We start from the raw sequence: 14,349 nt of genomic DNA on the forward strand, positions 1-14,349 counted from the left end.
TTCTTTCAGATCAAACAGCAACAGCTCCGATGGAGGCAGAGGTAATATTTTGGTATCGAATTGACATTCCTGGCGGTCTGTTTTTTTTTTTCTCCCCACAACTGCCATTTAGTTTAACACTTGTAGAGCGCCCCTGGCTTCTGTAAAATCTTAAATCAATTTTAAGCATTTTTGTGAAAATGGTCTAAAATACCTGCCTGCCAAGATCTTTGATTATATTAAGATTTCTCACGGCATTTCCTGTTAGAACAGGAAGTTGGAAGAAAGAGACGGGTTTGAAGACCTATATTTTTTTTAAGAGCTAAAGATATTAGGGAAAAATGGAAACTGTTTGAAGGGAGGCTTGAAATTCTGATTGATGAGCTCTGACACTGTTTCCGTGTACTTCAACCTGAACATTGAGATTAAATGGGTAAATCCTAAAGAGATTTTTGTCTCCAAGTTTCACTTGCTATATTTTGCATCATTTCGAAACCAGATCTTTGTCCCATAAAGTGTAGCTTATTTTGCTAGTTGTATAACTTATATAGCCTTTATGGTTTTAAATGTGACAACTTTCTGCTTTCTCCCCTTTTAACTGTTTTTGTCTCAGACAAAATGGCCTACACGGTGTGGAATGGGCAACTGCTAAACCGCGGAAGACTGCTGTGTCATGTCTGCCTGAAGTCTGCAACCCGGCCTTTCCTTCCCTTCAAACTGTGAGTTTCCCCTTTATCGAGACCACACTTCCAAAGGGGTTAGTCTTTGAAGGGGGTGCAATACATGATGAGTCAGTCTGTTTTACTGAGCTAAAAGTGTGCTTTAAGGTGCACGTCCTACTCAAACCACAGCATTCTTTAATGGAGCACACTGGCACACATCAACTTAATAGCAGTTCTAGCAGTTTAAAACTAGAATCTCTCAATCTGTGTGCTGTGACACAGTGGTTCGTCTTCAGAAGTCAGTGGGGTTAATTGGTGTGCCCTGGAATTTTGGGAAGAGTTTCATATAAGAAATAAACCAGTTTAAATATTTAGGTAGGTAAAAAAAACAGCTTGTGGTGTTGAATGTTCAGTCTATACAAATAACAGAGATCATGCTCTAATAAAGTACAGGTGGGAGTTGCATTTCGAGTTAAGTTATTCAAGCCTGATGGACAAGAACGTCCAAGGAAGAGCTTTGTTTCATGGTCGTTCGCTCCTGCCAGGATAAGGCGACTGTGCACTTTGAGGGCGAGTTCAGCTATCAACAAAACTTATTGATAATGCACTTGGGCCTGGAACGTGTTGAGGTGGGGAAGGGCGGTGTTTTGTTCTGTTTGTTGTGTGGGGATGGGAAAGCTTCGGAATCTGGTGTAAAATGAAGATCTGCGACTCCAAACAATAGAACTCCCAGAGGTTCCTAAAAATCCTCTGGATCGAGGAGTCAACAACTTGCTAAAGAGATTTACTTCAAAACAAGCGGAGCTCAGGAAGAGTTCAGACTAACAGGTTTGAAGGATGGTGTCAAGATGCACTGTGGTGTTTTCAACTCGGTGAAGCAAACCAAAAAAAGAAAGTTGTTTTCTGGTTGCATCTGCTACTTTTTTGTTTTTTCCTCAGCACCCGTTGGTCTGAAATCCTCTTTATTTGTTCTAGACCAGAAAAACTTGACATTGGTACAGTGATGAGCCTGGATCAGATGAAACGAAAAGTCCCAGCTGCTCTTCTCTACAGGGACACGTATACTGGAGTCCGGGAAGGTTAGTGGATCTCTGTACTCTTGGTGTTGCCCAGTTCACCCCTTAATCACGAGCTGAAGTTACCAAGACACGAACACTCAAGATCTTTGCTTGGTTTGTGCCCATTCCACGTACAGAGGACTTGCACTTTAGTCACAGACTCATTGTCTACCATCTGTGAAATGGCTTCCACAACCTTCACGCCATGAGTCTTAGGAGCCATACTAACACCTCAGTTCATCTCACTATTTTGCAGTTGGTATTAAAGGTAATTTATGCCTTTGTCACATTATTGACATACTGCCCCTCCAGTACCAGTGTGATTGGATGCCCCTGAAGTTATGTGAAAACAAATGTACTGCAACCTGTTTCAGCACAGCTCTATATTTCTGTCTTCCAGTGCAGAAGAATGGCATGTACTGTAGTCTGTTTGACATGGTAGAGAAAAATAAGACTGGGAACAGCTTAGCAAGCCTGCTTCACAAGCTTGAGAAGGAGAAAATGGTAAGCATTTACTGGCTTTTGTAGGTTGTAGGTGGTATCCTGACTGTCAAGTGGCTGTTCTTTCACCGTACTGTGTGCAGGCTATATTATAAGAGTGCTTAAGTATTTTTGTGTGCATTTCTTTGATTAAACCATATTTACACATTTCACATATAAGCATGGGTTACTTTACAAAAGTATGTTAATAAACTGAAAATGTGCAATAAAACAGTGAGGTTTATTCTGTTGTGTTTAAAATGTTGCTAACCTAGTCTACGCACCTTTTTCATTTAGCTTCAGCTCATATTTTGGTTATTCTGTTTCACAAATGTAATACAAAGGGTAGTGGTGGTGTTCACCGGGTCACATTGAGGAAGCAAGTGGCTTCTGAAATGAGAAGGCACCTACATTCCACTGTGGTGCTAGAGAGGAGATCAGGTCTTTCCAAAATTCAAGCAAGTGGGGGGTGAAAGCAGACCTAGTAAATTCAGCAACTGCAAAATCTGTCGTATTTGATTTGGGTCCATGGTTCTCAAAACTTGACATTGAAATCCACATATGACTCCTAGTCTCCATGACCAAGAAGCTCCGCTCAGGGCATTGGACCTTCGAGTTGCTAGATGCGCAGTAGGAACGAAGAGTCCCGAAGCTATTGCAGTCTTCGCTCTTGGCTAAGAGTAATACAGAATTACTGCTGATGATAATTAATGAGCCTTCTGTATTTCTGGGCAGGTGCTAGTGAATCCCTTGTGTGACAAAGGCTTTTTATTCTTGTTGTCCTCCTCTCAGATGACCGTTCCCAACGGTAAGTCAAGTCCGTCTTTCCTAGGTGTAATGATGTTCAAACAGTTTGACATCTTACCGTGAAGCGCAACACCCAATTTACGTTTTTAACTATTTGTTCCAGAAACGAAAGGATGGCGAGTTAAGTGCCTCCAGGCACTCTTTCTGTTTCAGGAGTCTCGTAGTGTACTAAACTGCGGTGAGTATGAGAATCTTTGGCTGTTTACGCTGGCAGAGGTCAGGCGATATAACGTGTAGCAGGTCTGGGCCGGCTCTTCAGGACGTGACAGAACTTTGTCAATTCCGGGATAAAACAAGTCACCTCAATTTGCAGAGTGGTATGAAAACGGTAGTGTAATTGTGACCTGTTCAGTAAATTACGATGACTATGATTTAAACGATCATGTATGTGCTGTATGTGTATGTGGGTGGATACTGTAATATATGAAGATGTTTTAAGTCTTAGCTGTCTGTGTTAGAGAAACAACCACAAAGGAGAAAAAAACATACTGAAAAAAGCTGAAATTAAAATAATGTAGAACATCATAGTGGCTGTATTGTGATTACTTGCCCTTTGTTCACGAATCCTATAAAACGTTTTTGATGTGTGGTTCTAAAGGCTTTTAAACATGAGTGTTTTAAAAATGGTTGTGATGCTAATTAATTAGGTGCCGGTTTGGAATTACATGTGTTTTCTCACTGAAAGCCTTGAAACGGCAGTAAGCAAAATGGCTTTCTTTGGTCAGCAGCACCCAAAAAACAACCTTCTTATCTGGACCCTCTCGCGATGGATGGGCAAAAGCCGGTCGTGCCACACTTGGACACCTTCATCCCGGCACTCCACTTCGGCCTGATGAAGATGCGAGCCAACCCCACCGCCGCGCTGAGCCCCGGGGTGGAGCGCCACGCCCGGGACTACCTGCGCGGCCAGGCCGAGGGCCAGAGCAAGATCCGCACCTTCGTCATGTTCGAGTACGAGCAGAAGCTGGACGACCGCCGCTTCCTCTTCTCAGCGCCCAAGAAGAAGAACAACATCGAGAGCTTCCTCCGCAACTACCTCTACAGCCCCGGCGCCTACCAGCTGGCCGTGGCCCGGGTGCAGGAAATGGTGGAGGCCTACCGCCGGCCGCAGGAGTACAGCCCCGTGTCGGACTGGGAGGGCTCGGACAGCCAGAACGAGGTCGCCCACTCGGGCTCCCAGGCCAACGGCCCCCAGGTCACAGCTGACTATGACCAGGGGAAGCTGGAAGAGCTCCTCCACCTCATCCAGATGCGCAAAAAGCACCTGGGCGAGGGAGGGAAGCTCGAGGGGGAGGAGCAGGAGCACGAGGATGGGAGCTGGCACGAGGCCCGAGGGCTCAAGAGGAAAACGGAGGAGGATGTGGAAACAGCCTGCAAGTATCTGAGGACCAACTACAGCAACAATGGAGTGGATCGCAAAGGTGAGGCCTTGAATCAAGTCCCCACGCTGTTCATGATAAAGGCAGAGCAGGTTTAATGCCATGCATATGTGCATCAGGTTGAGCATGTGCTGCTTTTTAACTCCTCTCTGTTCAGAAAGCTCAAATAACAGCAACCACCTGATAGTTGTTGGTATTGTAATGACAGTCATAGCAAAACTCTGGTCGGTGTTAGTTTTTTTTTTCTTCCTGATGCAGGATATGCCCGATTGTAATGCTGTTGCTGTGTTCTCAGGCGAGGGGGAGCGGTCTCCTGGTTTCCTGTCGTCTGTCGTTGACGGCAGAGCGGGGCGTGATATGGACGTGCGGACGCAGGAGAACCCCAGTCTGCCCATGTCGGACACCCAGACGCTGCTCAAGCTACTGCTGGACTCCCTGACCGGTGCCGTGAACCCGGGCTCGATTGCCCCCGGTGGCCCAGACCAGCCACCCGAGGAACCTGCTGGGATCACGGGGCTGGAGCCACACGAGGTGCCTCCCTACGACAACCTGAGCAGGCACAGCCTGTCCGGGCAGTGCGATGTCAACCTGCGCCTGCAGCCTGGGGGTGAGAGTCCCGGCGAAGACGTCCAGAACAACTTCGCTGAGGTACAACTCCCTTTCTTGACTTTTGACCCCTGCCGGTCACTGCTTGTGCTCGCCTGAGCCATCACGGATGTTGTTGTCCTTAGCTACTTTCCTCTCCTTTGTCATATGTCACAAAAATCGGGTATTATGCTAATGTAGAAATCATGTAAGAACTATTAGAATCATGCTGAAGGGTGAATTTAAACAGCATTTTTTAAAAAACAAAGTACACAAAAAATACAGTGTCCCGTTTTGCGTCTTTTTTTGATGTTTGTCTTGAAACGTTAATTTGGAGGTGAAAATGTGAAGTGTCTTCTGTGTGTTTGCGAGAGCAGATGGGGGGCAGCATGAGCAGTCTGGAGGAGTTCAGCCCATGTTCCAGCACCCAGCTGGAGCAGACACAACACTGGGAAACGGAGCCGGCTACTGAGGGCCAGATGACGTGGAAACTCATTCCCATCACAGGTGAGGGGCAGGGGCAATATGTGAGGTCAATGTGAGGATCTTCACTATTCTGTTTTTCTTTTTGCGCTGATGTGTTTCATTTAAACACATTCGGTTACTCCCAGTTTCATTGTGTTTTTCTCCATCATGGATCCAGGCAGCACCACAGTATGATTGCGTGTGCTTTGTCCCAGTCCTCAAAAGCAAAAAGTTGAGAAAACATTGCAGTAGACTGTTGTAACTGAAGTCCATCTGATTTATATAGCCTTTTCACTCTCTCACAGGAATTAAGTCTCACACGGAGAGCCTGTCATACCGCTTCAGTCAAGATGACAATCCCCATGACCCCCGATTCCTGCACAGGCCAAGGGAGGACCACGGTTCACCCCCAAAAATGGCCCACGGCACCCCCCCTGCACCTCCTTTGGAAGAAAGCCATGTTGAGTTTGAGGAAGAGAAAAACTGGGAATCAGGTTCACCCGGTTTGTCCAAGCAGCACTCTCCGCCCAGGGATGTGGATAGCATTCTCAGTGAAGAGCTCACTGGGTTCTCCACGGAAGTACAGGATCTTCTGAGGCGGGAGAATATCTATTACAGCTCCCGGCCGGCTGTTTCGATCCCAGACCAGCTGTTGGGGTTTTCAAACTATATCTGTTCCTACACGTCACCGGTTCCCGTCCAAAGCTACGTGAGCACATTGCGTGAGAAGATGAGCGACTTGATCGACTCTAAAACAGATCATGTTGGTCTTCCTCCTGCATCTCCTACAAGACCGTTGAAGTTGTCACCTCAGCACCATCCTCCTGAAAGTCTACCTCGACCTGGTGCAGTAAAGGAGAGGCAATTATCGCCTCTGGATGCAAAAGAACGTTTCCGGAGGACTGATCTGGATATAGCAGCCATGCACGGAGACCCTTCCTCTGGAACCGCAACTGAGGAGCGAGAGACACTGACTGTGGACAGTAAAGACCAGGTGCCGCTGCTGGGCGATGCTTCCTCCACTGAAGACCCCGCTGAAAGTGCGGTTCTGGGTCCAGCACCGTCGTCCATTAACAACCTGATAAGCCAGCTGAAACCGGAAGTGTTCAGCAGCTTGGTCAAAATCATCAAGGACGTGCAAAAGAATACTGTGAAGTTCTATATCCACTCGGAGGGAGAAAGCGAGATCTGCACTGAAATAAAGGTATGATTCCATGGGTGTCAAGGTATTCCACGCCTCCGTCGAGTAATAGAATGTTTAGAGCAAGGGCTCATGATTCTGCAGGGAAAAGAGGGTAGATGCAGGAATGGTTAGATCACCTCGTAAAATAAGCCAACCTTAGAAAACGATCAATATAAATTGTTTAACTTTGGGGAAAACTAGCAGTATACCCCATATACTGGGCATGCGTTTGCTTTTCTAATACTTAAGACTTCTGGGTCTAATGGAGGAAATGTGCCTTTGTGTGCTGTAGTGTTTTTTTTTTTGTCACCAGTCAGCCTGGAAACCACATAAATTGGAATGTATTTAAAATACCACAATCTCTTCCTTCTTGACGTTTCAGGAGTACTTGATGAGATTAGGGAACTCGGAGTGTGAGCCGCAGAAATTCCTGGAGAGCCAGAACAATTTAGACAAGCTGTTGATCATCATTCAGAACGAGGACATTGCTACTCATGTGCACAAGGTACGGTTTTCTTGGAGGTTTAAAGGGGAACTGCTGTCCCAAGTTCTTAGACCGGTTATTAAATATCGGTAAAAGTTCATTGACGTCATAGGAAAAAAACTACAAATTCTGAATTAAGTGTGAAATCCTGAACTTTGTGAAAGTACTCTGAGTTTCCATGAGTTGTGATGTGATGCAGCCCTTCCTGCTCACTAGTCACTGGTGTATGTGATGACTAATGTACTGTGATGCACAAGCAAATAAGTACAGGTTGTGCAGAAAACATTTCACAGCAGAAATGTTCCAACGTGATCTGATTGCGGAGTTAACAAGCAAGTAGTATTTGTCAGCAACACAGTCTTGAAATTGAACGCGATATTTCTGTTGGATTAAAACCGATATATTCACAAGCCTGCTTTGTTTACAATGTTATAGGGCTGCAACATGTCACCGAATCGCACCGTACTCGTTCTGAATCGCGGAACGTGGCACTGCTTATACCTGGAAATTTAGTTTATTTCGTGATGTGAATTGGAGGTTTTACAAGTTCCTGGGTACATTTTACTTTTATTGTGGTTTGAAATGCATCCATTAATGATTCTTTCTAACCCTGAAATATAAAACTAGAGTTGCAGTTCCACTTAAAGCTACAACTCATGCAGCTAGCATTGACATTCGTGTCAGGCCAAACTTGCACTAAACTGTGTACTGCATCTGAAACTAAGTTATAGAACAAATCAAACACAAAAAGAAAGTCATTGAGCACCTTCCTCCCTTAATTTCTATGTAATGTGGTTGAGCAGCAGTAAGTTAAAAGTTTGAGTGCTGTGAATTATCCATCCTAATCCAAAAAGAGATTCAAAGTAGAGGAAATAGTTGCTGCCATCAGGATTCTAAGGAGCATATATAGTCGTATACAGTTCAAATTTAGAATGTTTCTTTTCGAAGAAGTTTCTGAAAATAATCACCACATAGCTAAGGCTTTTCTATTTTAAAAACCGGACATTTATGATCATCAATGGTGTTATGTTGTAAAAACAATGCTTGACCACAGGAAGCATTTCTGATGTTTTGAAGTATCCCGCTTCTTACCGGACTTAAGGTTTTACCAGAAAGCTGAGAGAGCTCCAGTTGGCTAAACCGAGCTCTACCCCAATGGCATTCAACTGATTGTGCCCTGACCCTTGGGGAGTCCCAGTCACTATTAGCTAGTGACATGGTCCAGGTTCAGACGCACCATACCTGGGCCTCACAGCTTGACCTGGGCTTCAAGCAAGCGCCTTTACTGGTTGAACCAATTAAAGAGCTTGTTTCTTTTTGAGAATTACACAGCCTTTGCCTGCTCCTTTCTTACGTGTTCAATGTTTACATACTGAATGTGTTACTGCGGGACAATGAGTGGTTTTCTGAGCTGTTTTACAAATTCTGGTAACTAGTTCTGGATCACAAACCTCATTGGAATTGTCCTTAATAGAAGGGCTCGGGTTGTGTGTGTACCACGCCAAAGCATCCTGTGCAGAATTCAGCTTCTTTCATTCTGAAGTGCTTTCCACACCAACTGGATTGTCTGTTGTTTTTTCTGTTGTAACAGATTCCTGCCCTGGTGTCTTTGAAGAAGCTGCAGTCCGTGAGTTTTGCAGGGGTGGACAGCCTGGACGATGTGAAGAACCACACGTACAACGAGCTGTTTGTGTCGGGGGGCTTCGTCGTGTCGGACGAGTTTGTTCTGAACCCGGACTTCATCACTTACGGTGAGGCGTTTCAGCAAGGGTCTCGCTTTCAAGGGATTTACTGTTCTGTTAGGTTACGCTACTGATCTAGCCTGACCTCTTGGAATGAGACTTTTGAAGTGTGCAGCCAAGTACAGAACACTGTTCGCACTGCAAGAATGTATATAGTGTTTCAAAAGCGTGAAGGATGAAGTTCAGGATTTTTTTTATGGGTTCAAAGTGAGTTTTGGACATTGGGGGGGGGGGGGGGAACATGGAAGAATTCAAGTGGGGACAGACATTTAAATAATTGTGGACTATTCTGTTTTTTGTGATTACCTGTTTTTGAGTTAATGTGGAAAAACCTTTGTAAGGACATGATTTGATGGCCAGGAAGAATACAAGGGAACCACATTGTGTTAGACAAAGTAATGTTATACAAAGTTAAAAAAATAACTGAAAGACCAATTTAAACTTCTCGTGTGAGGTTCACTAGCTCAGTGTGTTACTGTAGGATAATTCCTAGTAACTAGTTGAGAATCTGGGTCACAAACCTCATTGAAACTATCCTTAACAGAATTGCCGAGATTCTGTTTGTGCCGCATGCTCTGTGAGAACTGTGCATAAGCAATATTTTCTCTCCAGAGAGGCTGGAGTGTTTCCTCAAATTCCTGGAAGAGCAGAGCACTTCTGAAAGCAGCTGGCAATGGAAGGTTCACTGCAAAACGCAGAAGAAACTGAAGGAGCTGGGCAGGTCAGTACTGGTCTTTCTACCCTGCAGTTCCAGCTACAATGGACTGAAACCCTGGCGTTCCCAACCAACCTGTTTGTTATTGTGAAGGTGTGGTATTGGCATGTTGCTACCATGAGCTACACATTAGTAAGGGCTGGATATTGGTGATGCTTTTGGTGTCTCCATCTGTGGTCCCGAAGCTCCCAAGTCCAGCGGAATGTGTAGAGAACCATTAAGAAGGTGATTAACTTAGCGATCATTGCAATCACGATTTTGATACCTTTCAGCCCTAAAAAAAAAAAAGTTTCATTAATTGGACAAGTCACTTGCTTGATTGATCGACAAACTATAAATGTTTCATTAGCATGCAGATGACTTAGGTGAGTTTCTCTTAAGAGCTTAACATCAACATCTTCATTCTTGATCTGTACTTTGTCTGAATAGTGAAAGTTGAAAGGCAAGCCTTAGGTCTTGGGTGATGAGGGGCGGTCAGATAATGACGCTGTCTCTCTCCACATAGATTGAAGCCTGATGCCCTGAGCCTGCTCAACCTTCTAACAGCATATCAGAAGAAGCACCTTGTGGAGTTCTTGCCTTATCATGAATGTGACTCCCCGTCCCGCCACGCCCCCGACTTGGACTGCCTGATCAAACTGCAGGCCCACAACACGCAGCATCGGCACATCATCTTCCTGACAGGTGTGCCACCCCGATTTTCTGAATCTGAACTCACACGTGCCATCTTGTTTCTGCTGCACACACATCCATGTCTACCTCTCTCTTCGTTACTGTCCCTTCCTGTCTCCCAGTTGATTAACTCATCTTGCTTGCATCTTGTCCTCTCCGCTCATCTTTTGTCACGTTGCTGGCTTTTGTGTGCCTCTTCCCTGTCTTGTTCATTGCTCCCTGAATCTCACCCCCTTAGGCTTGTTTTCAATTAAGGTTAAACAGTACCTACTTGAGTGTCACAGAAACATTGAAATGTATTATAGCACAACTCGAGGGGTCCAAATGTCTGATTCTCCTGGCATTAACACTAAAATAGTTTTCAGAAAATTAATTTTTACATGCTCAGATATTCAAGTATTTAAGTTAACTGCAGTAGTTCTCTTCAATCAAAACTCCTCATGTTTGTAACCAAATCACTCCCGATCTGAAATTGTGGTGGTTTCATACGCCCCCTGCGCTGTGGGTTTATTTTCTAGAGAGGAGATTTGAGATGTTTCCCCATTACTCCAGCAACGGCATAATGATCGCCAGCATCGACGACTTCATGACCAGTTTCCACAGCCTCATCGGGTTCAGCTGCAGCGAGGAGAAGCAGCTGGCCCCAGAAGGCAGTTCTCAGGCACCCGGCAAAGGTCAGTGAGGGTCCTGCCCACATCAGGAGCACAGCCTGCCTGCCCCAGCACCATGTGTGAAACCCTGGACCAAACACCGCGCCCTCGAGTTTGAATCTAGAACTGTGATTTAAGTAATCAAGTTCTCGGAGGTTAACCTCTTGACTATCCTAACTACTAAGTGTAGGTTTTTGCCTTTCTGGAACTGCTTTTATTTGCCCAATTTTGTGTAATTAAGAGCAATGCCAATGATTTCTGTTTTGAGAAGCAGGAAGAGAAGAGTCTGAAATATGCCAAAAGTCTGTGATCCATTGGTGTCCTTGCATGAACACAGCACTGCCATCCTGCCCATGCAGCTTTTTCCATGTGACATCCAAAGTACTTGGCATAGAAACTAGTACTTAGTATAGTTTCAATTAATGGAATACTAAGAACATAACACTGATGGTGAAGAGTTTATAATGTACTGTGTAAGCTTCTGGATGTGTACTGAAGTAGTGTGCTGGCTCAGGGCCACTGACTGTTCCTGTGTGACCGAGTGCTGTTGTCTCTCCAGTGGCGGCACCGTTGAAGGACACGTGTGTGCAGGAGGACGACATGTCCCTGGACTCGGGCGACAACTCTCCCGTCATCGAAGAGCCCCTGCAGCCCCGCCCGAAAGATGGCCTGGATAAGCGGCTCAGTGAGGTGGACCTCCCGCCCCTCCCCAAGACCGAGGTGTTCCGGCCTCCCCTTCCGGAGCCGCCCGTCCTGCAGGAGTCCCCCTTCCTGCCCAAGACTCCGCAACAGCTGGACTTCGAGGTCTTGAAGTCGGCCATCTCGCTCTTCAGGAGCTCGGGCCAGAAGAACCGGTGGCCGGAGCAGAAGCCGGCGGCGGACGTTGAACTGGATGGGGACTCGTCGGCGTCAGGCGGGTGCGGCAGCTTCAGCGTGAACACCCATCAGAGCTTTCTCAGCGCGGCCATGCAGTCCGGGTTCTCGACTTCCCCCGCGTTCCCGGAGTCCCCAACCACTCGGGAGCTGGAGAACAAGACCACCTCCTCCGCTCTTCCTGTGAGCCCTCCCGGTGCTCCCCCAAGAAGTGCCATCAGCCAGGCTGTGTGGCTTGTGCAAACACCCACCCTTGGTGCTCCTGTAACTCAGGCTAGTCAACCCCCTGCAGCACACAGAGACAGCAAGTCACCATGTGGAACCCCGGACAGGGGTAGCATTCATTCCAATTTAGTGCCCCTCGGTAATCCTGCTGGTGAGACCTCTGAACATAAGGGAAGTGTTCATGCTTTCTCCCCCTGGGCTGCTTATTCTGCCTCTCAGACTGTGAACAGCTTGGGAGATGCTTCACAGACCTTAGATACCTGCAGTCAGGCCCATTCAAGCAGTGCAAACAGTGCCTCTGGGACTCCAAACAGTCAGAATGATGGAGGGTGCACCACTACAGCAAGCGATCAAGGACACGCAGTCAGCCCCGTCAGTGGAACCAGTGCATCCAGGACGCCAAACAGTCAGGGAGGGGGTACTCCCAGTTCTGCTAGCTTCAGTAATAAGGGAGATGGGAAGACGTCCACTCCTGGCAGTGAGACCCCAAACAGCCAGGGCAGCCTCACTCCGGGACCTGCTGGGGATCAGCTGAAAGGAAAGGCTACAATCCCCAGTGGGACCGTACCTAGCAGGGCGGGCAGTAGTAAGGGTAGTGGCCCTGTTCCACCACAGGGGGGCGCAGATTCCAGGGACCAAGCAAGAACCAGCAGTCCCACTTCTGGGATGTCGGACAGCCAAAAGAGGGGAAGCCGGGGGGGGTTCCGTGGGAGAGGGAACCCTAGCAAAGGTCACAGAGGCAGGGGCGCCCCCAAATGGCAGCAGGGCGCCCCTTACGGCTGGGGCTACCAAAAGAGAGGAGGACACTACTCGCACTTCACGGAGGACTTCTGCCCCTGGGTGGGCAATCGGAACCACCAAGGGGACAGGTATTACCCTCCAAGAGACAGTTACAGCTCGCACCGGTCAAACAACTGGTGAGCAGAATGTAAATAGATTGTCAGAGCGCTTTAACGGAACCCATTTTTTTCTACAGATACGGACATCAACAGTACATGTGGTGTAGCTGGATGCTAGGCTTGCCAAGGCAAAATCCCCTTCAAATTCAAACCACTATATTTTGTATTTGCCAAGATGATTTTGCTGCCTTGACGTCCAGCGTTTTTTTTTTTAATTTGTTATCGTTTGTTGTATTTGTTCAGACTTTTTGAATGGTTCCCAAACAAACAGGGGAAATCGGAGTTAAACTTACAAGTTCCCCCTCTCCTCCCCAGACCCCTTAGGCCTCCCCCTTCCTAAAATCCTGTATTCAAAGGGCGATGACAGCCACTGGTTTTAATGTTCAAAAGATCTGTTTTTTTTTTATATTTAGGTTGGTCAAAACTTGTGGATGTTTCTATTAAACCCGCTTGTATGAAAACGGAGAGTTCTGACTCTGATGACTTAATTACAGCGATAATTAGGAGTGATTCTGCGAATCATCTTTGTGAGCAAAACCTGTAGAAATGGCGTACGTACCACAGGTGAAGGAATTGGGGACATGCCTAAAGGTCAGCAGGACGCTCAGGGTGTTATTGCCATAACCTCAGTTACAATTAACATTGGGTTTGGGTTGTAATGTTCATATATTCCAGTTAATATAGAGACTTTCTGTTAAAAAACCCCATGTCTGCTAACAGTACTGTGAAACATTAACAGAGGTAAATGGTGAATTATTTTAACTTAAGCCAAAAGAGCTTAAAGGAGTAGAATGCAACACGAATTGTTCTTCCCATGTATAAATTTCAATTAAAATGTCAATGACTGAACATGGACCCATGAGCTACCTGTACACTGCAGAAGCAAAAGATACAGTTTGAGGATCTGAATACCTGTGACCTCATGGTTTTGAAATGGGCAGGAGTCCCATGGATGGCACGTGTTAATGCTTCCAGAGGACTTCCCTATGCTGTTCTTCAACATGATGTTAAGGTTCTGAACGTGCTGCTTTAGCTGGAATATCCTAGGCTGTGGGTGTTAAAATAACAGGGAGACAATTTTTGAGTTTAAAGCTTCTGTGACTTCTGATGCTAACAATATGATCAATGCATTGGACAGTGAGAGAAAGGACATTCTCTGAAAAGATGGGTATGTATGAAAGTCCTGTCATCTAAGTTCTTGAAAAAGACGTATGACTATGGGGCACAAGAATTAGTCTGTGATACTTTCTAGTCAGCTCCCTTATTTCAGGATTAGCCAAAGACTAGTTCCTCCTACCCATTCCAGCATGAGTCTTGGTTACAGCTCTTCAATTGCAAATTAATTGTTAATCAAAAAGAGCTGGTTGTATACAAACTTTGGTAGTGGAAGGTCTGGTATTTGCAAATCTATTCCCTTCCTTCTGTTTTTAAGATGCTTTCTCAGGGATTTTGGGAACAGTTTGTATACCAAATCTAATACAATACTAGCCT

The 14,349-nt window shown here is 46.0% G+C and overlaps 1 protein-coding gene across 4 annotated transcripts in view; it reads left to right on the top strand.

Moving 5' to 3' along the window:
• Positions 1-13,323, top strand: part of tasora (transcription activation suppressor a) — a 24,949-nt gene extending 11,626 nt beyond the window's left edge. For 3 of the 4 annotated variants that reach the window (XM_088636618.1, XM_088636620.1, XM_088636622.1), the window contains 16 exons: positions 10-41; positions 593-698; positions 1,617-1,720; positions 2,100-2,203; positions 2,915-2,987; positions 3,090-3,164; positions 3,712-4,407; positions 4,661-5,013; positions 5,328-5,457; positions 5,721-6,619; positions 6,981-7,103; positions 8,674-8,833; positions 9,437-9,545; positions 10,045-10,223; positions 10,730-10,885; positions 11,421-13,323. In XM_088636618.1, coding sequence (XP_088492744.1) covers positions 10-41; positions 593-698; positions 1,617-1,720; positions 2,100-2,203; positions 2,915-2,987; positions 3,090-3,164; positions 3,712-4,407; positions 4,661-5,013; positions 5,328-5,457; positions 5,721-6,619; positions 6,981-7,103; positions 8,674-8,833; positions 9,437-9,545; positions 10,045-10,223; positions 10,730-10,885; positions 11,421-12,880 — 4,759 coding nt within the window. In that variant the 3' untranslated portion in view covers positions 12,881-13,323. The remainder of the gene's footprint in view (positions 1-9; positions 42-592; positions 699-1,616; positions 1,721-2,099; positions 2,204-2,914; positions 2,988-3,089; positions 3,165-3,711; positions 4,408-4,660; positions 5,014-5,327; positions 5,458-5,720; positions 6,620-6,980; positions 7,104-8,673; positions 8,834-9,436; positions 9,546-10,044; positions 10,224-10,729; positions 10,886-11,420) is intronic. The other variant, XM_088636619.1, reaches the window with a different exon arrangement.
• The last annotated feature ends 1,026 nt before the right edge of the window (positions 13,324-14,349 follow it).

Source organism: Lepisosteus platostomus, chromosome 6 (genome assembly GCF_059453375.1).
Source record: "Lepisosteus platostomus isolate fLepPlt1 chromosome 6, fLepPlt1.hap1, whole genome shotgun sequence".
NCBI lineage: Eukaryota > Metazoa > Chordata > Actinopteri > Semionotiformes > Lepisosteidae > Lepisosteus > Lepisosteus platostomus.